We start from the raw sequence: 27484 nt of genomic DNA on the forward strand, positions 1-27484 counted from the left end.
TACCCTGTCCTGGTGTAAGCTGCCTCTCCCCCTTTGCAAAAGTTGTAGGGGGTTTCACTGCTTTTCTCTGTCCTGTGACCCAAACTGGCATAAGAAGAATACCTTGCCTCTAGGGCCAGTAAGGATATGGTGCTTACTGTGGGTGACGCTGATGTATACTGGGCATCCCAGGCCCTACTGGACGATGGAAGGTGGCTAGGAGAACAGCCTTGTGTACAGGCACCTGACTCACTTCACTGGCTGTTTACTGAACGTCATTCTGCGTGGCCCATACAGAGGCTTCATACCCCTCCAAGTGGAGGACTCTCAAGAATGATGGCAGACAGGATAATAAGGAGCTAAGTCATAACTGAACACTGACTACTTGACTGGGAGATTCACACTTGCCAAGGCGCTCAGAGTCCCAACTTCCCACTGTGATTTCTGAGCATGAGTGACCCCGTGCTGCTGCCCACCCATGACTGCGAGGGCCTGGTGTGCTCTCTGCAGGGTGGTTACTGTGGCAGCCTGGAGCACCTTCCCATACCACGAGACACTGGCACCGTCCTGTCATCTTAGCCAGCTGTTCCCGCTGACAGCACCACAGCCTGCTCCTGCCTGCACCTACCGTCTTAGAGCATTTCAGTGACCCCATCACACCTACAGTAAGACCCATGCATCCAGCCCCAGTTTCTCTCTCATTTCAGCTAATGGCCTGTCTTCTTGACTGTCCCCTGAAACTGAAGAGATACCCTTGCAAAGTCATCACCTCTTTCTGAAATCCTGAGCCTGATATAGAACGTGTCGGTCTAGACATCTTACCTGGAGTTCTAGCTTTATCGCTTGTAGCTGCATGCTACAGGGGCCCTCAGAATGCTCCCTTGGTGGCATATCTTTCCCCTGCTTCTTTTGCAAGACCCAGCTTAAATCTCCTCATAGGCATTAAGTCTTTCTGTGCCCACTGTTAGTCTCAGCCGAGGCACAGAAGTCCTCCCTACAAGTGGTGCTCAGACTCCAGTTGCCTTTATTGTGAACAGCGCATTCAGAGTGGCTTGCACCCTGCCACCATTTGGAGTATGTGACAGGAAAGTAAGGCCCAAGAATCTTCATGCTATTAGGAACTCCGCGGTTATCTGGCCTGCTTCGAAAATAGGAGAACTGCCCCAGAGAGTGGAAGTTGCATGTCCAAGGTCACAAGACACGTGAGTAGTAGGTTATAGCTTTTCTAGCTTTGCTATGCCAACAGCGAATGCTCAGACTGAGGGTTCGGTGATCACCTCTGCATGGGTTCAAGATGTCTTCAGCAGAGATCTGCTATGTGAATGCTGACAAGGGGGTTTCTGGGACGTCTTTTTTTTTTATTTCCTTGTTCCTCTCAATCCAGGAAAGGGTGGAGCTAGAAGAGCAGGATCTGCTGTCTCACTGCCCAAGATAGTTACTATTTTTCTGGGCCACAGGGCCAAGCCGACCGGGAGCCCAGCCACACTCTGATCCCTACCTCTCTCCTCCTGTGGGGACTGCCCTGTCAGACTCCACGGCGGATGTGCCTCATATGGCTCCTGGATTGGGTGGTCACTTGTCCCATGTAGGGCATTGCACAGGTGTGGGCCTGGCACTACCGCTTGTCTGCAATGGGGCAGGTGGTCCTGGGTGAGAGGTCCCGAGAGAAGGTGTGGCCTCCAGAGACCCGGGGCTGGTGCCTGTAAGAAGCCCTCCATCGTCGCTGGCTTTGAGATGGGTCAGCTGGGGCCACAGGGTTGGGCCTGGGGGCCTCGGGCTGCCCTTGGGCACTTCCTGTTCTGCCCTGGCACTAATGTCCAGACCCGTGGTTGGAGGGGCTCCTGCTCTGGGCCTGGGATTGTTCTGCTCGCCACATGGGGGCAATCGCTATTGTGCTCCAACCTCTCCTGTTGTCTTCCCCTCCCGAGCCCCTCACCTGCAGAACTGGCGAGAGTGATTCATGTTTGGGCCGGCCTTAATGTTCCCTTTCTCAGGGTCGTAGATGGTGGTGGCTCTGGCGTAAGCCCCGCCCAGGATGAAAACGAAGCCATTGAGGGTGACAGCAGGAGCATACTTGTTGTCTGTGAGGAGAGCAGGGCCGGCGGTCAGGCACCTCTCCCTGGCCTCCCCCTCCCACCCTCTCCTTGCCAGTGGGCCTCCGAGGACGGGCTCCGCAGGCCCTCCAGGGTCACAGGTTAGCCTGAGGACAAGGCCCAGGGCCAGGGGGCACCAGGCAGGCGCCCTAGCTGGCCCTTTGTCCGGGAGGTGGGGTCAGCCCCCCCCAGGGCTGTGCGACCACTGGGCGCGGGGGCCTCTGGCCTTGGGACACTGCGGATCTAACAGGGAGGCGGGGAGGCTGCGCGGGCCCGGCTGAGGAGAGGCCGCTTCTCACCAATCATCGGGGACTCGATAAAGCTCCACGTGTTGGTCTGAGGAACGTAAGACTGTAGGACGCCGGCAGCTCTGCCCGCCTCGTTCACGCCGCCGAACACGTAGATCTTGCCTCCACACACCGTGGCTGCGGCCGAGTGCACGGCCTTGGGCAGAGGAGCCACAGCCTCCCACTGGTTGGTGATGGTGTCGTACCTGCCGAGGAGAAAGACCAAGGGCCCCACGTCAAGGATGGGCCGCGTGCGGGGCAGGGGTGACAACCAAGGCAGCGGACGTGGGCAGCCACCAACATCTGCTTCCCGCCCTTGGCGTCCCCGCACGGCCCCTGACCGCACGCGGCTGGCCCAGCCTTGCCCTCGCGGGCGGGCTACCTCGGTGCCGATTCTCGGCTCCTTTCCCTTGCTCGCTACGGCTGCCCGGCTCCTAGGCCCTTCATTCCTCTCTATCCCGCTCATTCTTACCCTTTCGCCAACAGGGCTGCAATGAGCATCTCCCGGACACCCGAGCTCTGGGTTGGAACCCGGGGAACAGCGAGCTGGACCATGGGAGGGGGAAGAGGAGGTGGAACAGGAGCGGTGGACCAGTGGGAGCCGGTCATGAACTGATGCTGCCGTTAAGGAAGGCAGGGCTACCTAGGATGACGCCCGGGCTCTGGCTTGGGAAATCGGAAGGAGGGGGCACCACTCAGTGGACAGGGAATTGAGGTTGGGGAGTTTAAGGGAGAGAGATGATTTCAGTTTTATTCATAGGAAGTTTATTTTTATTTATTATTATTATTATTATTATTTATTATTTTTAAAGATTGTATTTATTTATTCATGAGAGACACAGAGAGAGGCAGAGACACAGGTAGAGGGAGAAGTGGGCTCCCTGTGGGGAGCCCAATGTGGGACTCGATCCCGGGACCCCGGGATCACACCCTGAGCCAAAGGCAGACGTTCAACCACTGAGCCACCCAGGCGTCCCTTCGTGGGGAGTTTAAAGCATCTGTGGGTAATGAACTGAGGATGATGTGCAGAGGGTGGCTCGTGTGCGACCTACATCTTCAGCTTTGGGATCACTGGCACAGAGGTAAGGGCGTTCACAGGGAGTGTGTGGATGAGAACGAGGCTGAGGACACTCTGGGGGAAATGCTGGCTTTGAGGAGCGGAGCTGGGGTCCTTGGAGGGCTGGTAGTACAAAGGACACAGCTCCATGGGTGGGGATGTGGTGGGAGGACAAGAAGTCCCAAACAGGTTCCTGGGGGTCTTCTCAAGGGTACTCGATACAGAATGGGAGGTGCTGAGCTATTTGTGTATCGAGGAGTGAATGGGAAGGAAGGCAGTGGACGTGACAGGGAGAGACTTCTCTTGCATGAAACTTAGCTGGGAAAGGGGCAGAGAAGGTGGGACCTAGAAAAGCATATGGAGGTAAGAGATGGCTTTTATCGGTGGCACGCTGATGAATGTTTCAAAATAAGTTCCCGAGACAAAAAGTCCTGATATATAGCACTTGCTGATTTCTGTGATGTGAAATTGGTAGCTCGAAATCTTGGCCGATTTCAAGCTACCAGTGGTACATAGCTGAACATGCCACTGGGAAGAGATGCACAACAGCTTACTGCTGGACAGTATCCCCACCGTATACAGACACACAGATCCGACCTCCAGAACATAGACAGTACAAAATATATAGTATTTAAAAAATGATAGTGAGGAGTTTTGAGTATGGATTTTCTTTGTTTTTTCAGTATAATCTATTTAATTCTAATTTAAATGACTTAATTTTTAGTTAATACCTGTAACTAATGACTAGCTTGCAGAATTCCTTAAAAAGGTAATAATCAGCTCTCAGGAGCCAGTATGAATGAACTCTAGCACACCATGGGTTTTGTTTTAATTTTAGGGGGAAACGTTTACTTGTGTTTACATGCTGATAGGAAGGAGCCCAAATGGATAAGGAAAGATTCAATATATATGAAAGGAGAGGGAAGAGCTGATAAAGAGAGGCTCTTGGTAGGGGGATGTAGGTTGGATCCACAGTGGAGAGGGAAGGGGCATCCACATGGGCATGAGAGAGGAAGGCAACGATGGCATGAGTGTCAGTACATATGCAGGACTGATGGCAGGGAGAGGACAGTGTTCTGGATTGATGGCTCCACCTGTGAAGCAGGAGTCCGCGTTGGTGGGGTAGTGGAGTCCATGGGATAAGAGCCTTGATGGGGAAGGAGGAGATGAGAAACACATGCGCTTGAGAGTGGGAGAAATTGCTGACAGGGGCATGCAGCACGAAGGACTTGGTAGTAGTTGGAGGACTTCCGTTTGTAGGGGGGCCAATCTACAAGATGGTGGGATTTTCCCCACCAGCCTTCAGTCTCCGGGGGTGGGCATGGAGAAGGGGAAGAGCTACAGGATCGAACAGATCTGTGGCATGTGTATCGCAGGACAAAGTGGCAAAGTAAGAGCACAGAAAAGTGATGGAATGTGAATCCCAGACAAAGCGAGGACAAAAGTGACAACAGGAAGCACCTTACGGAGAGAGACTTGGGATCTAACTGACCGGTCAAGCAACTGGGATATCTGAGGTCTTCCGGGGCAGCTTTTGGATCTCCATTCTGGGTGTCTCTGTCAATCGTTCCTGCAGGGGTGCTCTCACAAGCACTCACTCTGGACCTTCTACTTGGTGGCCCATCTACCGCTCACCACATGGCTCTTTCGAGTGTCCTGGAGCCAAGTTGAGGCCTCTACGGTGGGCTGGGTTTGTCCCAGCACACCTTTCCTGGGAAGGACGCGGGGGGTCCACTTTTCCCCAGGAGCCTCCTTGGGGCACAAGCTCAGTGATTCAGAAGATGGCCTCTCTCGGCCGGTGCCCCTGGCTCTGAGACAGGGGTGAGGGGACAGTGGTGAGATGTCCAGCTCTGTGCCTGCGAAGACTCAGGATTTGAGGAGAGGCTGAAGTACCTTACAGGGCAGCAGGGGCTGATTCAATTAAGCCCCAGACGAATGATATGTGGCTAATAGGCAATGGAGTAAGTGTCTTTTTGGACAGTGTCAGAAGTTCAGATATCTGTTTCTTAAGCCAATATGGCAGAGATCCAACGAGCTCCTGCAGAAGGAGCTGGGTGACAGTGGAAGATTATGTGGCTGTTAGTCTTCAGGCTTTCGGTATAATGGCACATTCCGCCAAATGCGAATTTCCCGAGAGCTTGTTATTCCAGGTGGCTGATTGCCAAGCCACAAGCCCTCCTTCAGCTCAATCTGTCAGCTTCCTGCTTGAGAAGGATATGCTAATGACATGCAAATGACCCTGTGGAGTGAGCACTCTGCTATCATTTATCCGGTAACCACAGCTAGTGCAATATATTGCTATGAAGTATTAGACCTAGTTATTTATATAATGATATAATACAGGTTTGTCTATTGCACTGTTGTTTTAATCTATAATTATATAATCTTGCTCTATTCCTGTAATACAGTAATGTAATATAATTATAATGTACCATATATCTCATTCATTATCAATATAAGAGCAATTTCTACCATTAGTGCTTCCTGGGGAACAAAGCACCCTCGTGTCTGTCCCCATTACCCTGACCTTCTTGTCACCCTGGATTCTCATCATTGCCGCCATGTGGCACAGAAATTACTTGCCCAAAGGAGCTCCGGCTAGGTTCCTCAGGAAGCAGTGGGCATCCTCCACCCCACCTGTATGCACACCACCCAGAGGTCCTGTCCCTGCAAGGACAGCCGCAGGACACCAAAAGGGCTGAGGCAGGGCTCAGGGCACCCGTTATTACTGAGGTTCCCAGGTGGTCTTGCTCACACGGTGCCCTAGCTGCTATCTCACAGCGGAACAAAGGCCCTGCCCTGGCCCCCAGGCAGGCCGGTCGAGGCTGCTACCCAGCCTTGGAGAACCGCTCTGGAGCCCAAGGGGAGCGGAGCTTGTCCCCCCCCTCCTTGGTGCATTTGATCCTCGAACAAATCCCTGTATTTATCAACAAGTATAAGTTTGCAAAATGAGTAATCAGCATCTTAGGAGATTAAAAATAGCTGACAAAAGCAAGACAGGATGACAGATCTAGCTCACTTTGCTCCTACATAGAGAATGTCTCCTTTTTCATGTGTTTATTATTGGATGACGAACGGTCGGAAGCCGGTGCTTCTGGAAGCCTTGGGCCGTGCGGGCCGTGCGGTGGGCCCCACAGAAGGCTGTCAGCAACAGGGCTGACCCTGGTTCAGCAGCAGTGTTAATATCCTCATAATCACACAGGGATTCCCCATTAACTCCAAATCAATATGACAATTAAATGTCGTTACTGAGCCATCTCTGGGCTCCACTTGGGGGAGTTAAAAGCCCACAGTGAACATCCAGAGCTTGTCTCACTCTGAAACTATCTTTGCTGTAACATTTGTCAAGTGTCCAATTAGCCACCGAGGGAAAAATACAAATTGAGGGGTACGTGCGGGTCCACAGGCGAGATGCTGTCACCTGGGAAGACGAGCTTTTCGTGACAGCTGATGACGTGGGTGGAGGGTGGTGGTGGGCAAGCAAGCATGAGGGAGGGACATGGAGTGAAGGCTCTGGTGATTTGAGCTGTGCCCTCCTGGGTTGGCACCTGGGGCCAGCTCGGCCTAACCTGCTACTCTCAGACGCACTAGTTTCTCCAAAAGCGGGACAGTGCTGAGGCCTCCCCTGTTTGCTGCTGACTCATGAGCCTTCCTGACTTCTTTCTGCGGCTTCTCCCCCAGGTGTCGGTTCTCGGCAAGAATGGTCTCCAGCTCCAAGGGAAAGACGGAGTATTTGCACCCCGAGAGGTGCCCACCTCCAGCCTATGTCCCTTCTGCCTACATCTGATCCCACACTCTGGCCTGTTGTAAATGGGCCTCAGCAAGGAAGCCAGCCTGGCCTTCCAGCAGAGGGCAGGCTTACACACCTGGTCTCTGGCCCATGGCTTTGTATTCTCTTCTGGAGAATTCCAGACGTTTGGCCAGACCCACATGCAGTGATTGTTCCCCGAGTTGCAAGCAGCTTTCCTGGGATGTGCGGAAAAGAGGGAGGAAGGGGCTCCCCCGGGTGTGGAGCCTCCCCGCTCGGCAGGGACATGGAGGCACAACCACGGACGTGGGACACATTTGGGCCATCGGTTCCAGCCTTGCCCTACATCCCTGGGAGGCTCTGGGCTGGTACTTCCAGGCCCCATGTGCCTCCTAGCTGCGCAGGCAGGTCGGCCAAAGCCCACAGCTGGGTCTCTGGCCTCCAGCTTATCTGACCCCTGAGTGGGACAAGAGTGTCTCATCCCAGAAGTGGGCAGCTGTCATTTTCCTGCCGCCCCCTCACCATTCTCAGTCCTCAATCTTTGCCGCATTTGGAGAGCCCGGGACTATCGCCTTCTAAACGTCCCGTCTCCGGTTGGCCTCAGCCGGGTCGGTGCTGGGTAGGAGGAGCAAAATGATTTTAGCTTTCGTGACTGTGGCTTCATTACCTCTCCACGTGGTCCACGTTGCCTGCCACACCAAGTCCCCCGAGGGTGTAAATCTTCCCATCGTAGACAAGGCTATTGTGCCGACAGCGGGGGACCGTCATTCTGGAGACGAGGTTCCAGTTATCGAGCAGGGACATGTAGCACCAGACATCGGCCAGCGTCACCCCTGATTCCATCCCACCTGTGGGCAGTATGGGAGGTCCAGAGAGCAGGCAGGGAGTGAGGGAGGCCCACGGCCAGGTGGGCCCAGCCCCAGGGGCAGAAGAGAAGGTTGCACCTGCAGAGTGGACACTTCTGGGCCTTGGCTTTCTTTAGCCCTGGTGTGGGGAGAGGAGCCCTTAGGAAGTCTGTGCCCGGTCCCCAGCCCAGCCCCGAGGGGCCTCACCTGAGAGGTAGATGTTGTCCCCAGCACTCACGACACTGAAGAACTCTCGGTCGTAGAAAGGCAGTGAGGCCAGGGGGTACCACTTGTTGTTCTGTGGGTTCCAGCAGGTGACGGCCACCAGTGAGCGCTGGGTCATCCCCACCATCTGACGGCCCCCGACCAGGACGATGACCTCCGCCACACCTGCAGGGACAGACGCACAGCTTTCGGACACACCTCAACACTGTGAGCATTGGCGCCTGGCGCCTCTCCGGGGTGACCGCCCAGAGTCCTGGGCTGACCCCACGGCTCCTGTGTTTGGGGTGCTCAGGGCACGTCCCTCCATACCTGCCGAGAGGCGGGGCCGGGTTCGGGGTGTCTGCATCTCCTGGCGGGCGTGGGGCAGCATGTGGTAGCGTTTGGCTTCGTTGACCAGGTCCCGGCACGCTTCGGACGACTTGATGAGTTCCTCGTTGTCAACCACGTTGAGCAGGTAGCTGGGGTGGATGAAGGGGAGGCGGACCACGGCCAGGAGCTCCGCGGCGTACTGCAGGGGCGAGAGACACAGGGCGCAAGGGGGTCATACAGGTGGAGCCAGCTCTGGTGAGTCATACTGAGTATAGACACGGCTTGCCGCGGCCCAGGCAGTGGCAGTGGGGGCTCCCATCAGCCAGAGGCGAAGAATGCAGGAGGTCGGGTGTGCTGGCCCCCCCCCCCCCCCCCCCCCGGGGCAAACCAGCCACCTGCCTCTTCGCCACATTCCTCCCTGCCCCCTCTCAGGTCCTGGGCTTCTGCTTCACCCCAGGCTGCAGGGGGAATGGAATGAGGATCCTGAGCCCTGAAGAGGTGTTCATGGGGCAGGAAGTCAGGAACAGGCGGGAGGGCCCGGGAAAGCTGATAGGAAGGCACCCCTGTCAGAGCCTGCGAATCCCCAGCCCCAACAGGCTCCCGGAGTGGCATCCCATGGCCTCAGACTGGCACCAGGACCCCTTCACCTGCAGCGAAGGCTTTTCATGAACCGACTCAATCCCCTCCTGCCTGGCAATCTCTTTGCTCACCACTTGGCTTTAGTTTCATGCACACTCCTGATTGTGGGAGTGTCACCAACACCAATTGTGGGAGTGTCACTAACACCCATAAGACCCAGTCTCTGAGCTTCGGGGGTGCACAGTAAAATGGCAGGTGGGGGAAGGGGGTCATTACATAGAGGGCACTAGTGGGGCTCCAAAGAGGAGTCTAGTCAGGAGTTTTGGGGGTGCAGGATAGGAGGCTTCCTGGAGAGGATGACGTCTGAGCTGGGCGCGGAAGGGCTGCAGATTTCTCCAGGCCTCAGGTGGAGAGCGGGGAGGATGCCCAAAAGCACATAGAAACACATCGGACCGTGGAGAAAGGTGCATCTGGGGAATTCTGCGGAGCTTATTCTTGTTGGCTGTGCAAGGACTTTGTTGCGGGTGGGGTGTAGTGGGCAGGGGAGATGACACCGGAGAGCTTAAGGAGACCAGCCTGGCCCCCCGCCCTGCCCATGTCCCGATAGCAGGGCTGGTGTGGTCTTTCCCTCAGAGCAGATGATGGAGCCCACGAGGGGCTTGCTTTCTTTCTTTCTTTCTTTCTTTCTTTCTTTCTTTCTTTCTTTCTTTCTTTTTCTTTTTTTTTAAAAGATTTTATTTATTTATTCATAGAGACACAGAGAGAGAGAGAGAGAGAGGGGCAGAGGCACAGGCAGAGGGAGAAGCAGGCTCCATGCAGGGAGCCCGATGTGGGACTCGATCCAGAGTCCCCAGGATCAAACCCTGGGCTGCAGGCAGCACTAAATCACTGCGCCACCCGGGCTGCCCCACGAGGGGCTTTCACCAGAGAAATGACATGATCAGATGTGTTCTTCGGGACACAGGCTGCAGGGTGGGGACCAATCTAGGGTGGGGAAGACAGAAGGCAGGGCCAACACTCGGGGGACAACCTCAGCAATGCTGGTGAGAGGAGGGCCTGAATGGGGAGAGGAAGTAGGTCCTCTCCGGAGGGAGGTACAGAGGTGACGCGTGACAGCAGCGTGCGGCCCATCGGACACGGAAGGCGTGGGAGGAATCTGGGCTTCTGGGTGATGGGCAGAACTGAGGGAAGGAACACAAGACGTGTGGCTTTGGAGGTGTACGAACTGGAGGGGCCTGGGGGACGTTGGCCATAGGCATGCAGCAGGCAACCAAAGACAGAGGTGGGGGCCTGAGACCCAGATGTGGGGGCTGTGGTGGATGGGGCAGTCACTATTCCAGCTGCCCAACCTGCTGGACTGCCTTTCTCCAGGAAGGAATCCTGCCCCTCCCCGCCTGATCGGAGAACCCCCTTCTCCTGGGTGCAGTGGCTGGGCCAGGGTGGAGAGCCCCATGCTGCCCATCCCAGCGCCTGGCCCATCCCTCCCTCCCTTGTGCCACTTCCCACTCCCCATGCAACGAACTACCCTTGTCGTCCACGCTCAGTTGCCTTGAGGCGTTCTGGGCCCCAGTCTCCCTGGCTCTGGCCTCCCCTCTGCTGCTCGGCAGGTGGCCTCTGAGCTCTCCCAAGAGCTACCTGGGTCTGCCCTAGCTCCTGGGGGCCCCTCACATGTTAGAACCAAGGCAGTTCCATCCTGAGCAAGGCCCTCGGCTGGTGCTTTCTGGCCTGGAGATCCCAATGGGGTGCGACTGATGTCCGGTGACCCAGAAGCCCCTCCTGGGGACCCTGCCCTCCTTTCCTTCTGCCCTGGTTCCTGCCTCCGATTTCTCCAGCTGCCCCCTCTGAGGGACTAGCCTTCCCTGCTGTGTGGTGTGTGCCGTGGTTTGTCATCTCCAGCACGGTTTCCATTTGGTCTGGGTGCTCCCCACCTCCGCAATAAGCGCAGCATGGGTGGGGCTCCTCCTGCCCGTCTGAGGTCACGGGAGCTTCGGCCTGTTGGCCCCGTGGCCTCTGGCTGGCCTGTGTCTCCTTTGGGTGGGAGGCCAGCACTTGCAACCCTCTGGCGACTGACCTCTCATCTCTCATCCCTCCGTTCACCTCTCTGTGGCCACAGGGGCAGTTCTCTCTGCCCCTGGGCTCCCGGAGGCTCCTGTGTGCTCCCACTGATGGTCAGACCAGATGGTCCTGCCTCGGCCACCTTCCTTCACCCCTGCTCCAGACGCCATCCCCACACTGTGCCCTAGAGCCGGGGGGGGGGCGGGGGAGGAGGGTCAGGGCGGGGGGCTACCTGCGCACGGGACACGGGGTCCTTCTTGATCCACTTGATGACAGTCTCATAGACTAGCTCCTCGGCCTTGGTGTTGAGGCTGTCATTGGAGATGTAGGCGATGAAGTCGTCCTTGGAGATGCTGAGGATCTCCTCCTGGGCCGCCACCTCAGGGAAGATCTGCAGCGCGAAGGCCTTGGCCATGTGGTAGAGCTCGCTGCACTGCATGGCCTCGGCCATGGCCAGTACCCCCAGGCAGTTGCTGGCCGTCAGCTGCTTCTCTGGGGACAAGAGCACAGGGCCACTGACCACAGGGCCCTGGAATGGCGGCCATCTGTTCCTATCACCCGATACTCCGGATCTGTCTCGGAACCCGCGTCCTTGGGACCTGTCTTCAGCACCTGGGGTCCCCACTAGACCACTCTGGCATCCCTGGGCTGTGGATCTACATTCGGGTTTTCCTGGGCCCCGTCTCAGGCTGCCTACCCTGGGGCCTCCCTACCTCAGGTCCCAGCAGGAGGACTGAGGATGTGAGGTGTGGAGCGTCAGCTTCCTCACTGCTGTGGCTTCAGAGCTGGGGCCTGGGCTGAGGGCAGGGGTCATGCTGAGACTTACAGCGTCTTCTAAAACTGTGACAGGCTCCCACTTGAGGATGGCACCAGCAGAAACACCCCTCATATGCCCACCTGCCGCCTCCTGCAGGCCTCAGCCTCACCAACCTGGCCTCTGGGCCTGGCATCAGTCTAGTCGGCTCTCCTGAGGTCTGGCTAATGGTTATTTTTGCCTGGACGTGTCTGGGTCTGTGCTGGTGCATACAGTTGTCCGAATTTTCATCTCCAAACGGCCTTGTGACATCCAGCTGCACCCCGAGCTGGACACACAGCTCTTCCCTCTAACGCCCGGCGAATTTCAAATTTCGTGCCCATCCACACCACCCCTTCCAGGCGACCTGGGCGCACCCTCCGCAGACTCACCGAGGAAGGACACGCAGACTTTGCAGAAGGTGTGGAACTGGAACTTGCTGGCCGCCTCCAGCAGCGTCTTGGCGTTGGCCGAGTCGATGACCAGGGAGCCCGTGTAGACGAACTCCAGCAGCAGCTCGAGGACGTCGGCCTGCAGGTTGGACAGGACCAGCTCCAGCTTCTCCCGGCCGCACTGGCTGCCATCTTGCACCGACCTAGGCACAGAGACCAGGGTGTCCCTTACCTGCCACCCTGCGGCCACAGCGCCGCCTCCTCACAGGGCTAGATCTCCCTGCTCGCCTCGGTCACGCCCTTCATTTTAGGACTCAAGGGACACGGCAATGACACACCTGAACCTAACGACCTGACACAGGATCTGAAAGAGAAGAGTCTGACCAGAGACGCCCAAAAGAACAGAAAACCCTGCTTATCACTACTTGGCATGTCCATGCAAAAAAAGATGCAAATCAAAAAGCATGAGCTGTGGATGGGGACGAGGACCAGGACTGGCCTCAAAGGGAAACAATACGGTTCTGCCCCGCTGCTGGCTCCCGGGGCTCCGCCACCCGCGGCCAGCAGGTCCCGGCCCCGGGGAAGTGGGGGGGCCCGGCTGCCTCCAAGCGGAGGGCCGCCAGCGTGACCCAGGCTCCCAACCGGCCGAGGACACAGCCGATCCGGAGACGCCCCTCGATCGCCCCAAGCTGTCCCGGAACCCGGACTCCAACCCCGCCTACTTCCAAAAGCATATTGTTTCCTTTTAGGCATGGAAAGGGAGCCCTCATGACATTGCTTTGAAACTGAGGACGAGACGAGATAGACGGACAGAATGGTTAGAGCCGGGGGAGGGGAAGGGAACAACCAAGGACTTCCGCCACAGACAGCCAGCAGCCATGACCTGGGACCTGGCCCGGGGGGGGCCCTCCTGCCACATGGAACACGGGGTCAGAGGTCAGGGTGGCCTGCGTGTAGAGTGTGCATCGGGCTTGGGAACTGGGGGAGCGGGGGAGGGACACAAATATATAAATATGTTCGTATCTGGTGTCTATAGAAATACAAAACCATTGCAAAGGCTCCTAAGGCCTGGCAGCCGCGCCCTACAGCCGGACCTGGAAGGAAACAGACAAGATGAAGCAGAGATCACACGGGTACAGAAGTGACCAGGAGGAAAGACACCCCGAGCGTTGAGAGTCAGGAGGCAGGTTGTCAGAGGTGGCTGGTTGGCACCCCGTCTCGGCCACTCTGACCACGGGTCCTGCTCCTGCCCGAGGCCGCGCTTGCCACGTGGCTGGGAAGTGACCGCTGGCGTCTCCCCTCCTGAGGAGGCCAGGGGCCCCGACCCTCGTGACCGGTCCCCGGGGCGCCCTGGTGGCGGGCTGTGGGGGTGGGGAGGTGTCCAGCAGCTGGAGCCCCCCGAGGGAGGCTGATTCCTGCGTGGGCAGGCAGCCGGAGGGCCTGCGTGCCCCAGCCCTGCCACGGCGGGCGGGCCTGGCCTCTCTGGCCCTCAGGCTCCCCTTCTGCAAAACAAGAGGCTTGAATTGGAGGAAGTCTAGAGTCCCGTGGAGTTCACGTGACAGAGGCTGGAAACACTGCCCAGGAGACTGCTCTACACAACAGAACCGCAAATGCCACCAGGAGAGCAACATTCTCCCCAGTCTGGCCACCAAGGGCTGTTAAGGCACCGATACAACGGGGCGGGGGACAGAGGAAGCTGTGACTTCATTTGGGGCTCCCCTCCCCACAGAACAGCTCATGGCACCGGGGCCTGCGGTAATGACACTGCCTCCAGGCTCGCGGGGGACGGTGCTGCCTGAGCCGAGGGTCTGAGCAGAGCCCCTTCTCGAGCCCACACGTATACACGGTGAGTGTGACTTTTAAAGTGACTTAACACACCGAGTCCTCTGCTGTCGGGATAGATTTTCATGCTCGGGTAACTTTGTTAAGCATAAAAATAGTTCATTATGTGATCATTTGAAAGCACAGAGATCTAACACCCCAGGCCTCAGAGGCCATCTGGTCGACCTCTTACTCCGGCCTTGCGGCCTCTGCCTTCATTCCTACATGCTGCGTCTGGCCTCCCCTCCTCACAGCCTTCCTGCTCTGCGGGCTGGGCCAAAGCCAGGCTGCTCCCCTTCTCCCAAGGCACCCCAGCCACTGCTGCCTCCACTTGGGCTGGCCCTCCCGCCACCTACGGTTCCTCAGCAGAGCTCCAATTCTGTGAAGGGCTGGGGTGGACTTCAGCTGTGTACACACACACACACACACACCCAGGAGTGCGTACGACACATGACCCTGAGAACCCCCAGTGTGGGGAGGTGTGTTGGGCAGATGGAAGGCCAGGCAAGTCCTGAGTGCAGAGTTTGATGGAACAACTGTGGTCATGCTCGTGGGAGATGCTTGTCCTGCCCAGAGTCTGAGCCATGGGGAGGGTCCTGTGGACAGGGTGGTGCCTGGATGGCTAACGAGCACAGGGATGACATGAGGAGGCACGTGGGGCGTTGATCATCATGGGTGCTGTCCAGGGTTAGCTGTAGCTGCTCCTTCAGGACCTCTGTGAGTTGCCTGTGGAAAGCAGGGGGCTGCTGGACAAAGGAACTTTGGGGAGTTGCTGGAGGCCCCTGGGGCCAGATACCAGACGTCATGGGCAGAATGACCATTCCACTTGACTACAGAGGAATACTTGGGAACGTAATGGAGGCTTTGGTGGGGAGCTGAGTTCAAGATCTATAGGGGGTGAGGCCCCAGGCAGTGAGGCCTCGTGTGGCTCATCTGCACATGCGAGTCCATGGTCTATGCAAGACCTCTGTGGTACTGAGAGAGGCTGGTGGTGACTCTCCATTGCTGGTCATCAGACGGTCTTGGGACTGGGCCTCAGGTCTCTTCCCCATGAGCAGGGATCCCCTGGGAGGCACTGCTCCTGATGGGTGGCCCTGGTCACCGGTGGGGAGCCATGTCCTTAATAATTGACTTTTCTGTCCCTGTCCTAGCTGGCTCTTGAGGTCCAAGCATCCTGTTCCACTCAGCAGCAATGGGGTACTGGGAGCTGCTGGTTAGTGTGGCATGACATGGCCTTGGAGTGGGGTGGAACAGGGTAGGAATGGTCAGTGATAGCCTTGTCAGGTTGGGCCATGAACCTAACACTAGGGGTGGGAGTATGGGGTAGGCTGGTGCTGTCCAGCCTGCACAGGATCTGGGGCTCTGTCCTAAGACCTAAAGCCCCCAGGCTCACCTTCTCACAGGGTAGTGACACAGCCTCTGCTTGGCAGGCCTGGGTCTGTGGATGTACCAGGAATGCCTCATCCCAAATATTAGAGCGTTTGAGATCCCTCCATCAGCAATTCGCTCATGTGGTTAAGCATTGCCTTCTCCAGACTTTGGTCCTTTGTCTACCCCTCACACACCTCAGGGAGCAAATGCTTTCATTTTGCAAGTTAGATCTGGAATAATGGGGGGAGATCTGTGGGGCAGCGATGGATGGGGGGCAGTCATGGAGCAGGTGGTGAATATGGATGGCACCCCGACCTGCTCAGGAGGATGACCCCACTCTTCCAATGCAATTCCCATCCCACTGCGTGTGTAGGAGCTCAGGCACGTCGCCAGCTCCAGGGCACCAACCCGGCCCACGCTAGCCTCACTGGGTCCCGGGGACCTTCAGAGCTCAGGCGGGCCCTGGCCCACCCGTGGTGATTTGACGATGCATCTGACTCACATTGTTCTGCTGGTCTCTGAGATGTGTCTCTCTTTTTATGATCTGCTCTTCCAGCCACACCTGTCTGTTCTACCAGGAAAGGGGTGCAGACTGCCACCCACAAACACCCAACTTCACAGGGAAGGAAGGGAAAGGCAGCATATGGCTTGACTATTGTGTTAACGTCTGTTGGGCAACCCTACCTCCAACATCTGTGTCACTCAATTAGGTAGATCCCTTTAAGTTTCCCTGGAGAGAAGGATGGAGGGAGAAGCCCAGCGCCTACCCATGGGGCTTGTGAAAATCAGCTTGGCCCAATCAGTGTGTCCATCCATTTTCATTTAATACAAAAAGAAAATAGAGTTCAAATGTGCCATTGGCTCCAACAGACTTGGTGAGAAGAGGGTTTCGGCTGGAAGGTAGAGTGCCGGGTCTCCGTCCCGCTTGGTGTGATGGGGGCAGCTCTTCTCCGGGCTCCACCTGTTGTCCCACCCAGGCTTGGGCGCCACGTTCGCAGGTGCTGGCAGGGAGGGCCGTACGTCTGTGATCTCTGAAGGACTATCCCTGTCCTCTGGGATGGGGCCTGCAGCCTGCCGGGCCAGGGAGTCTAGCCAATGCCTCCAGTGGCACCAACCATGCCTGAGGGCTCCTTGGCTCCTGGGGATAAGTGAAGGGACTTCTTCATGGGCTCCCCAAAACAGCCAGGGCAGATTCAGGCCCTGCTCAGAGGGGTTGAGAAGTGCCTCTGGACTTGGGAGGCTGTAACCCCAGAACGCCACTAGCTCTAATGGCCACTCAAAATGGCCTTCCCCCTTCCTGAAGCCTGGGGCTCAGTCCACAGAATCCTGGTGGGGTCCCCTCCGGCCTGGATGCAAGCGAGGTGTGGTGATGGCGCAGCCCTATTCCACACATTGTCCGAGGACAAAGCCGAGGCTCCTCTTCCTGCCGTGCTTTCACCTCTGATTGTCACAGGGACTCAATGGGATGACAATGGGGTGCGGAGGCAGCCGGGGGTCTCAGCACCGCTTTGCTCTGCGCCTCCTGACGGCCTCATGTGCTCTTCTCCGTGGCCGCCCGGAGCCCCTCTCGTGCTCCTCACTCCAGAGGACACGGCCTGCTCCCGGGGACGGGGGCAAGTGGCCACAGCCTAGGTACCTGTTTCAGGTGAGGATTGTGTCTTCTCTTGCACAGATCCAGTGGCCAGTTTACAAATGTTTCCAACAGATACACAGGGGTGCATGTGTGCGTGCACGCGCGCACACACACACAAGCGCGCGCACACACACACACACACACACTCACACACTCTGCATCCTTTCTCCTGGCCTATCTGTCCACACTGTCAACCCTGAGTTTTATTTTCTTTCCTTATAGACTTCATGCACAAGACTACAATTTTGTTCCTCTCTGGGCTAGCAAATGGACGGTAAGAGCATGAGCTTTGGAGTCAGACCTCAATTCCCATCCCAGACCTACTGGTTACTTAAAATCCTCTGGGCCTCAACTTCCTCATCTGCAAAGTGGGCATATTAATGGTACCTGCTTCTGAGGGTTAGTGGGAGGATTTTCAGGATGACATCAGACATCTCTACACGTCTCCCTGTGGGCTGGGTCGTGGCCTTGTCAGGGAAAAAAGACAAGAGTCTGAAACAAAATAAGGGAAGACTATGGAAAGAAGCCGTTGCAGCCACACCAAAGGGACATACACACGTGAGGAGAGAGCCTGTGGGCAAAGTGGGGGGGGGGGGTGGTGGCCCGGGGCTCCTGGGCAGCCGAGCTAGTCGGGAGAGGACACCGTGACACCTGGCTGTCCCGCTCACTGCCTGTCATCCGTATGGAACACACAGCTGACCGTGACACCTCCAGGCTTGGCCAAGGCTGGGGTCCGGCCCCTATGCTGGCCTCGTTCCCTCCATCGCCACCTTGCACCCGGCACTGTGGTGACACTGAATTCCTTGCTGTGCCTGGACACCCTGCTGTCCCGAGCTGGCTCCTGTCTGTCAGCCGTGCTCTGTCCCCCTTGTCAGCCTGGGCAATTCCCATCCTCTGTTCACCCATGCCAGATGCCACCACATCCGGGGGCCGTCCCTGAACACCCCTCTTCCCACAGCTCAGCGCTTTGCCGGTGAGCCTCTATCCCCCTGACTGTGCTCAGTCTGCTGTCCTGCTCTTACTTCTTTCCACCCCCTTCCCCCGCCCGGCTGAGGGCACAGACCTGCCTCATCTGGCGTTTCCTGTGAGACCTGGCACCCAGGGGGCTCCTGCTCGTTCGCTGAATGACTTGGTTTCCCCATGTCTGCCCCGTGACCCCGGGTGAGGGGGTGTCCACACTGGGGTCTCCACTGGCTGGGGGCTGGGACAGCGTCCTCACTGGGGCTGGAGTGGTGACTGTGTGCTGGGTCCCAGGACGGGGGTGGGCAGGAGTCCAGCCTGAGCCCCCAGGGGTGCGGGTCCTGGGGCGGCAGGGAGGCGTCACCCTGCCCCTGACAGTCTCCCTGCGGCCCTCATGAGAGTAAGGACCGGGACACCACGTGGACACAGACTGCCCCTACTCTCTCTGGTTCCCTAGTGCAGCCGCGGAGCGGGCAGGGCCCCACCTCTCCTCCTGGGCCACCCTGGCCGCTGCACGCAGACTGAAATCACGTGGTAGCACCAGCTGCTCCTGAGAGTGTGCACTTCTCCAGGATTTTACGTGGCCAGAGAGGACATCACCTCTCTGCAGAGTCTACTTTCCTCCCCACAGGAGGAATTCGTTTGCAGCTATGGGCAGGAACGATGATGCACGTACGCCAAGGTTAGGACAAGGGAAGTAGAATTTAAAATGGCTGCAAATTAACCTTGGGACCTTCAACCACAGGGGCGCCCCTGGGCCCGGCCTCAGCCTCCCCTCCTCCGTGAGTGCCCCTCCTGTACGCCCATGGAGCCTCCCCAGACCTCAGACCTCTCTGGGCTCAGATCCATCTATCTGGCTGCCTACCAGGCATCTCTACTTGGGCATCCATCAGCCACAAGCCTGCCATGCCAGACGCTCAATTAACCGTCCCCGCTAGCTCTGCCCTGACAGTGGTCCTTGGACCCACGTCCCACCCTGTGACCTCACCTTTCTCACATCCTGGGGCTGGTACATGGGAAGCCTCTGCAGGGCTGGCCGTGCCCACCCCCCGACACTGCCACTCGGGGATGCTGGAGCCTGAAGGAAACCTGGATGTCATTGGAACCAACCTCCTGTTTTACAGATGAGAAAACCTGAGGCCTGAGAGAGAGGACGTGACTTGCCTAGGGTCATAGGACAAGTGGCAGAGTCCGGTGTAGGACCCAGGTCTCTTAGCTCCCCGGGGGCGAGGGGGTGCCCTCTCCCTTCCAGGGACTGCCTCTTAGCTCCAGCGCCCCCATCCTTTCCAGATAGGGTCACTGAGGCACATCCTACAGTTCTTTCACCTTCAGGTGGTCATCCTGTTCCCACTGCTCTCGATGGTCCCCACATCCTCAGACCAAGCCCAGGGCTGTAGCCCAGGGATTGGACTTGCCTGCCTACCTCACCCCAGCTCACACCCATCTCTGGGAAGGCTCTCTTTCCCTCCACACTGCTTATGATGGTCTCTGTCCCAACTTTTCATTCCAGGCAACCCATGCCTTGTCTGGAGTGTTCTAGAACATTCCAGAACATTCTTTGTATTCTAGAACATTCCAGGCAATCCACCCTTTGCCTGGAATGTTCTTCTTCCTTCTTTTTTGGCCTAAGAAGCCTTCATGACTTTTGGGTTCTCACCAAGTGGTGTCCTCTGTTGTGAAAAAGTTTGGTTTTACACGTAAGGTCTCTAAAGACAGTCAAAGGACTCCTGTTCTCCTCTGGCCCGCATCTCTCTAGCCCAGGGCTGGGCCATCACTGAGTACCAACCTGCCCCTGCATCCTGCCTGCTCTGTGCTCTCCAGCTGGTCTGTAGCAGGGACCAAGGCCCTAGGATGCTGGTCACTGCCAGCACCAGAATTTGCCAAGAGTGGTAGCACAAAGACCTCCCTTGGCCTGAAGAAGCCACTGGACATGCCCCTTTACCCCAGAGCTCATGCCCCTGACCCCTGTGCTTGGACAGAGAGGACCCAAGCACTGGGGGTGGGAGACCCAAGCTGTCCATGAGGCTGGAAGTCACAAAGAGCCTGCCCCTTCCTGCACGGCTGGGGCCAGCGCGGCTGGGTGGGGCTTGCACGCCGGGCACAAGAGATTGGAAAGGAGATGCCAGCCAGTGTGCCATCCTGAAACAAAACACAGTCACTCTGGGGTTAGTTGGCAAGTCCAAACACAGCATTGGGAAGCAAGCAGAGGTCCTGTCCTCCCACTCTGAGCCAAGTCCCAGCTCAGCGTCCGCCCCGGAGAGGCTGCAAGGCAAAATGAGCAGCGGCATTAATCTGCTGATGGGTGAGAGAAACAGGAGCGTTACCCTGGGCCGGCCCCCTCGGCTGCTCTCCCTCACTAAGGAGCTAGAAGGTGGCCCCTGACTTGTTTGCGAGGGTATGAAGCAGACAAATTAAAAAAAAAAATCAACAAAATGGAAAAAAGAAAAAAAAGATGCTCATGCACCATTAAACTCATTCAGGTAGAAATAGCCGGGGCAGAGGGCGGAGGGGAGGGCGCAAAGGCTGAGAGAGACCGTGTTTAGGACACACCTGGTCTGTGCTCAGACAACGCCGCTTTGGGCTCAGTGTACAAGTATCAAGGCATGCAGCGTGAACGAGGATTCGGCTACAAGTCTCTTCTCCCCGACTCAAGCTGTGGAAAAGCGGCCCCGGGGGGCGCCTGTGCTCCTCAGCAGGGGGTTGGGGGGCAGTCTGGTCGATGTGCTTTCCTGGCATTAAGTTCACTATCGACAGCAGTGATGATGGTGCCTGGGACCCTGTGCTGAGCCAACGGGGATGGTGTGCAGTGGTCCCTTAAAGTGGAGTCTAAAGTTCTCCTAATCCCAGGGAGGGCTTGTGAGCCACTGAGATCTCGGGATCCTCGGGGCAGGGCAGGGGTGTTGTCTACTGCTGGCAGAGGCCCCTGGTGACCAGCAAAGCTGCGTGGGGCGGGCTGGGGGCAGTGGCTGCTCTGAGGCTGTGTGTGAGAGGGCACTCGGGAGGAGGGGGGGAGGAGAGATGGCTACTGGCTCTGTGACAGGGAGTCACGCTTCAGGAACCTGCAAGAGAGGGAAGGAGAAAAGACACAAAAGCGTCCTACAAAGGAACAGACCCGACCACAGCTGGAAGGAAGGCAAACCTTTGAATCAGGTCCTTGAAATACAAGCTGCAGGAAGCTAGAACATTTTGGTGGACTTCAAACTCTCTGCCTTCAACAACAATTTTCAGGTCTGTAAACGCTTTCGCTCTGCGCTGCTGGTTCAATTCCTTCAACATTTCTGCAGAACAGAGAAGACAGACAGGGCCAGGTTCCCATTAAGAGGTTTTTTTCTTGTTTTGTTTTTTTTTTAACCAAAAATTTTTCTTTCAAGAAGTAGAGAAATAGGAAAATACTTGATACTGTTTCTTGGCAAGACTGGCTCAACACAGATTGTCAAAAGAAGTCACAAACAATGCGTCAACGAGCAGCAACAGGAGGAGCCACGGAACCAAAGGAACCACAACTTTTCAAAGCAAAAACAAAAACAAAAACAACCAAAACCAAAACTAGAAAACCCCCAAACAAACAAACAAATAAACAAACAAAAAAACCCCAAACCAAAACAATACAAAAAAAAAAAATCAAACCCAGAAATTGAAAGGCTGGGGGAAAAGATTCCCATACCGACAATTGGAAACATAGAGAATACATTATCACAGACAACTAAAAACTATTGTATAATTACAGCACAACTTCTCCAAATGCCAATGAGTGCTGATGGGTCTGATACCAAGTAAAGCATGGCATTGTGATGTCAGATGGGCTGGATATGGTTCAAAGGAATAAAAACCACAAAACCTGCAAAAACAGCGTCCCTTATGTTAAACACTCAAGCCATGGCATGGGGTGAGCTTCTCAGAGAGGGGCCCTCGAGGAAGGACGGGGTGGAAGGGGAGCCCGGAGAGCCCCTCCTTCCATCGCACACCTCTGGGGCTGTTGGGGAAGGCTGGAGAGAAGCAGAGGCTGCGCGCGCCTCCTCCCATTTCCCTGGGTCATCCTCTTGGGGCTCCCACCCTCAGCTGGGGCTTCAGCATGGGAGAGCCCGGCTTGCAGCCCCAGCAGGTCCAAGGAAGTGCCCTCTAGGACTTTCCCACCCTGACGCACACCTACCTTTGCCTGGTGTCTTGGGCACCTGAGGCTGGCACAGAGTATCCCAGGCCTGTGGGCTCCAAGCCTGGGGATGCCTCCTAGACCCACCTCAAGACTCAGAAGGGGGGAGGAGAGCCTGACAGCTACCCCGGTTCGTTGGTATAAACTCTCATTAACAAAAGTTAGGGCCTTCAGATGACCAATGCTCCCACTAGCCTCGCCTTGCCTGCCTGCCCCCTGGAACCCCTAGTGGCTGGTAGTGGACATTAGAGGCCCAGATTCTTGGGCCAGGATGACCTGGACTGTTGTCAGGCTGAGTTTTGTCCTTTGACAGGAAAATGGGGGTGGGGTGTCTGCAGAACTGAGCCCTGCTTCCAAGCTGCTCACCGTCACCCTGAGCCCTCCAGGTCTATACTGCACCTGGGCTGGTGTTCTAGAATTACCCTCCGCATGCCCTGCTCGGCCTGACTAGTCATCTCTGTCCACATAGGCCTACACTGGCTGCCTGTCAAGATTCAGCTCTGTCTCTGGACAAGCCCCTGTGCTCTCTGAGCCTCTGTTTCTACATCTGAAAAATGAGGACAGAGGCTCCCTGCTCTCTTCCCAGAGCCTGGTGAAAATCCCTGAGCCCGAGAAGGGGCTTGAGGGCTTTGCAGTCAGGCCAGCCTTTCTTTTTGAGGATGTGCTGGGTTCTGGCTCCACCGAGAACCAAGGCAGACAGTGAGAACAGGGGTCTGAGTTGTGTGGCAGTGCTGAATCACCACTGACCCCATATCAGGCCAAGCACCTGCAGGGGTGTGTGTGGGCCGCAGGCTGGGGCCTCAGGAAGGCTCCCAGTGGGTGTGCTAAGACCTGGACACGGGAGACCAGCAGGCCCAAAGCCCTAGGTGGAGGGTGTGGAGGGCACCTGTGGGGCAGATAGGGAGCAAAGCAAGGTGATTGGGGGGGGCGGGGACGGACAGGCAGGGTCAGACCTCAAGAGCCTTGCCAGGGGCTCCAGCTTGGTTTTGTGGGCACCAGGGAACCCTGGGATTCTTTTTCAGGGGAGTGACAGGTTTGGACCTGGAGGCCAGACACACACCCCTCTGGCAGCCGCGATAGAGGCGGGATCGTGAGGAATGATGGAAGCTGGAGACCAGATGGGAGATGGGAAAGCACTGGGCCTCACATCCAGGCCTGGTGGGGGAACCTCAACTCTGCCTCCTATCTGCTGTGTGACCTCGGGAAGGTGTCCCTGAAGCCTGTTTCTCCCTTGTTGAAAGTTAAATGAGCTAGCCCATGGTAAACTGTGAGCTGTGGCCAGGGCACACAGTAGGTGCTCAACAGGCGGCAGGCACCATGGCCTCGTCGATGGCAGTGATCGCTTCACGATCTAAGTGGGAAGTGACAAAGACCTGAGCGTCAATGGTGACAGAAGGACAGAGAAAGACGAGTATTTAGACCGTGAAACTGTGGCCCTCAGCGCTGGAGGGATCGTGGAAGCCACAGGTGCGAGAACTACTTCTAGGTTTCTGGGGGGACGCCGGCAAGAGATGGAGTGGTGAGTTCAGTTTGGGGTTGGGGTGCGGACCTAGGGGACACTGTAGGGAGAGGTGCGGGAGGTGGTGGCTGGGGCCTGGGCGGGAGGCGAGGCCAGTGGGACCTGCAGCCTGAGCTTGTGGCCTGGGCAAGGATACGATGCGGGGTGATTGGGGGAGACCTGCAGGGTCCAGCTGGGTGGAGGCTAACGGCTTGCTGCACCCACACAGCAGCTCCAAGACTTGAGCCACCAACTGAATTCACTCCTGAAACAGGAGCCAGGTGGTGATGTCAGCTTTTTGGGTGAAGTCGTGAGGGGGTTAAAGAGTTCCAGGCTGGAATTCCAAAGAGCTGGATCCAGGTTCTGGTTCCAGCTTGGCCACTAATTGGCTGCGTGACCCTGGGCAAGTTGCCCCAGCTCTAGGTGCTGGATCCCCTGGAGCATCAAGAGGCACCTGCTCTGTTGCCTCCCAGCCTCTCCCTGCAGTGAGTGACAGACGCACGCCCGCTGCCTTAACCATGCCCAGGGGGCCAGGAAAACACAGTGGTTACAAAATACCACTCCTCCTGGGCCCAAAGCGTTCTGATTGTCTTTGAAAGCTCTGACTTCCAACCGAGGTCCCAGCAACGATGACGTGTGCAGCCTCAGCCCGGCCCTACTGCCTGCTGCCCCGGGATTTCTGGTCGGAACTGGGAGGTGCTTGGAGATCCAGGTCACCGTCTAAACGCGAGCACTTTCTACTCTGACTCTGTGGAAATCTGGATTTAATAGCCGGGCAGGATTACTCAGTTTCGGAAAAAAATGTTCAATTTATGAAAGTGCTCACCAGGGGATTCCTTTTTCACAGCAGGGCCCCAAGTGCATTCAGAGTATTGATCAGGCTGTTTGTGCTTACTGCTGCCGGCTCAGTGCCCAGCTGGAGAGGGACAGTGTCTCGGGGCATCGCGACCCAGGATCCACGGGAGGTCAGCACCGGCTCCAGGCACAAGCTGACCTCCTGTCTGCACCCCTACCTACCCCCTCTGTCTCAGCCAAGGACTGAGATGTGTGAGGGGATTGGAGGAATGTGGGGTCCTGGGGAAACTTTTCAACCAGCCATGCTGTGCCCAGTTTGGGCAGTTTGGGGGCTTTGAGGTGGAGCCTGGGGGGGGGGCTGAGCCTTGGGGGGAGACTTCAGTAGCACCCCTGCACCCTCAAGAATCTGACCGCTTCAGGCTTGTGGAGGAGGAGAAGTCTTGACCTCAGGGTCCTTCCTTGTTGGCTGATATCAGGGTATTGTTTTCTGGCCTCCGGGGTTTTGGGTGTGGGATGCCCCACCTGTGCCTGTAGGACCCCTCCCCCTTACCTGGCCGCACCATGGGAACTCTACTGCTCAGACTGCTGGGCAGAAAGCACAGGCCCAGGGGCACTGAATCTCCCCGCTGATTCCTCTCCTCCCCACACCAAGCCCTGCCTCTTTAACAGCCTAGAAATCTCTGCCTTCCATTGTCTTTTGGCCTCAGGAACACCCAGGCCCCCTTCTGAGCCACCACACTCTTCACCTGAGTCAGGGCAGCAGCCTCCAAAGATGTCTCTTTGTTTCTGCCCCTACGCCATCCAACAACATGGCCATCCATCTCTGCTTAAATAAACCCTTTAAAGCCAAGCAGGGGGAGCAAGTGTCCTCCACTCCCCACTGAAGCCTCCCTGTACCCCAGGCTGCCAGCCTTCACCTTTCTCCCTGCCCTCTTCTCCAATCTCTCCTCCTCCCTTCTTCTTCTGGCTAATTACAATTTTGTCCTGCAATACCAGTTAAGGTGTCACTGTATCCCCAAGCCTCTGCCTCCTCCCCCTCCTCCTCTCATATCCCACCACCCTTCACACTCCTCCATCCTCCCACAGCACCCATGTTTTCTTCTTTAGAGCATACTGTATGTTGTAATGACTTATTTACGTGTATGTCTCCGGACTTGACTGTGATTTATTTATATTTCTATCTTTAACATTTAGCACAGGGCCTGGCATATATACGACTGGTGTGGTAGATGGCAAAAATTCTTTGTCTCCCCTCCCATCATGGGGCGGAGTTCATTTTCCCATTCTTTGCTTCTTGACTGCCCTTGTGATTTGCTTTGACCACAGAATGTGATTGAAGGGACACTGTGCGCATGTGAGCCACAGCCTCAAGAAAATCTGCTTGCTTTTGCTCACTCTCTTGGGATCCCTGCCACTACCACCCTATGAACAAGCCTGAGTGAGTCTTTTGGAGGCTAAGAGGCCACATAGAGCAGAGATGAGCCATTTACACCTGCCAGCCCCCACCAACATCGGCTGAGCCTGACTTAGATCAGCTGAGTCCAGCCCAAACTGCAGACCAGAATCATAATCTAAATCAGTGGTCGTTGTTTTAAGCCACAAAAATCTTAGAGTTGCTTGTTATGCAGCAAGAGCTAACTGATACAGGAAGCACAAATAAATGAGAGGGCTCAAGTGCTCATGGAACTTCCCCTGTGTCAGTCTCTCCTTTATGGTAGCGTTCAAAGCTAATTCTGTTTTTTTTTGTTGTTGTTGTTGCAGTAAAATTTATCATCATAACTATTTTTAAGTGCACAATTCAGTAGTGTCAAGCACATTGACAACGTTGTTCAGTCAATCCCTAGAATACTTCATCTTGCAAAAGTGAAACTCTGTATCCACTTCCCTCTTCCCCAGCTCTTGGGATTGACCCTTCTATTTTCTGTCTCTGAATCTGACTACTCTAGGTAGCTCAAATAAGTGGAATCATGCAGTATTTGTCTTCTTGGGGCTAGCTTATTTAACTTAGTATAACATCCTCAAGATTCATCCATGTTGTTGCATTTGTCAGAAATTCCTTTCTTTTGAAAGCTGAATGCAATTCTGTCATATGTATGTACCACAGTTTGTTAACCTATTCATTTGTGATGGATGCTTGGGTTGCTTCTGCCTTTTGCCTATTGTGAACAGTGCTGCCATGAGGCCAATTCTTGACACTCTCTGATGGACATCTGTAAATACCCCATCTCAAACCCCATTTTAAGTGGCAAGGTAAGCTGGCTCTGTGGACCCAGCACCAAGTGGCATCTGAGAGAAAGAGGACACTGGGGAGTGTTGGCTGGACCTGGATGCTGTATTTAGAGAAGAGGGAGGCCACAAACAGAACCAAGCCTATAAATGACATTGCCGCAGCCAAGCTTCTGCATATTTTTCACCAAACGACACGAGTTATTTGTCAGAGACTAATGGGCTCATTCCAGCTGGACTAGAAGGGCTGTCTGAGGTGGTAATAAAGAGGAAGAGATGTCAAATATTAAAAGGCAACACATTTCAGTGGCTTTGCAGCAGAGAAGTCCATTAAATCAGAGCCCCGAGAAAGGTTGTATAGCCAAATAATTTTTTTTCAGAGCTCAAGAAAGAACCCAGCTAGGTGATAAATGCTCCTGATTCCAATGGTATTTATAACACATATTTGATAAAGGACTTGAAAAAATTATAAACTCAGAGCAGTTGTGAAATGTACTGAGAAAGCCCAGCAAAGACTGTGTCATGCATGCCCAGAGAATAATTCACCCAGAAGTGGAGGAGCTCAGCATGTGCAGACACAGTGGGGACAACTGGTGGTTTTACACAAACAGAGCTTCCTGCTGCTGCTGTTCAGTCAGGCCACAGACGGTTGGGGACAGGCTCCTGCC

At 55.9% G+C, this 27484-nt stretch overlaps 1 protein-coding gene and 2 long non-coding RNA genes across 5 annotated transcripts in view; 1 reads left to right on the forward strand and 2 right to left on the reverse strand.

Moving 5' to 3' along the window:
* KLHL29 (kelch like family member 29) overlaps positions 1 to 27484 on the reverse strand; it is a 305917-nt gene that overhangs the window by 2459 nt on the left and 275974 nt on the right. For both annotated transcript variants that reach the window (XM_077843976.1, XM_077843978.1), the window contains 8 exons: positions 21287 to 21425; positions 12363 to 12565; positions 11410 to 11669; positions 8544 to 8742; positions 8217 to 8399; positions 7832 to 8012; positions 2372 to 2565; positions 1916 to 2060 (listed from right to left, as the gene is read on the reverse strand). In XM_077843976.1, coding sequence (XP_077700102.1) covers positions 1916 to 2060; positions 2372 to 2565; positions 7832 to 8012; positions 8217 to 8399; positions 8544 to 8742; positions 11410 to 11669; positions 12363 to 12565; positions 21287 to 21425 — 1504 coding nt within the window. The remainder of the gene's footprint in view (positions 1 to 1915; positions 2061 to 2371; positions 2566 to 7831; positions 8013 to 8216; positions 8400 to 8543; positions 8743 to 11409; positions 11670 to 12362; positions 12566 to 21286; positions 21426 to 27484) is intronic.
* Positions 11423 to 26268, forward strand: LOC144281151 (uncharacterized). Its single transcript, XR_013349594.1, has 3 exons — positions 11423 to 14208; positions 17410 to 23764; positions 25917 to 26268. It is a non-coding gene; the product is annotated as an uncharacterized LOC144281151 (long non-coding RNA).
* Positions 16357 to 21280, reverse strand: LOC144281149 (uncharacterized). 2 transcript variants are annotated; one of them, XR_013349591.1, is made up of 3 exons: positions 19136 to 21280; positions 17575 to 17654; positions 16357 to 17190 (listed from the first exon to the last, which is right to left on the reverse strand). It is a non-coding gene; the product is annotated as an uncharacterized LOC144281149 (long non-coding RNA). The 2 variants fall into 2 exon arrangements; XR_013349590.1 differs by having other exon boundaries at positions 17575 to 17679.

The sequence above is a fragment of the Canis aureus genome, chromosome 12 (genome assembly GCF_053574225.1).
Source record: "Canis aureus isolate CA01 chromosome 12, VMU_Caureus_v.1.0, whole genome shotgun sequence".
Lineage (NCBI taxonomy): Eukaryota > Metazoa > Chordata > Mammalia > Carnivora > Canidae > Canis > Canis aureus.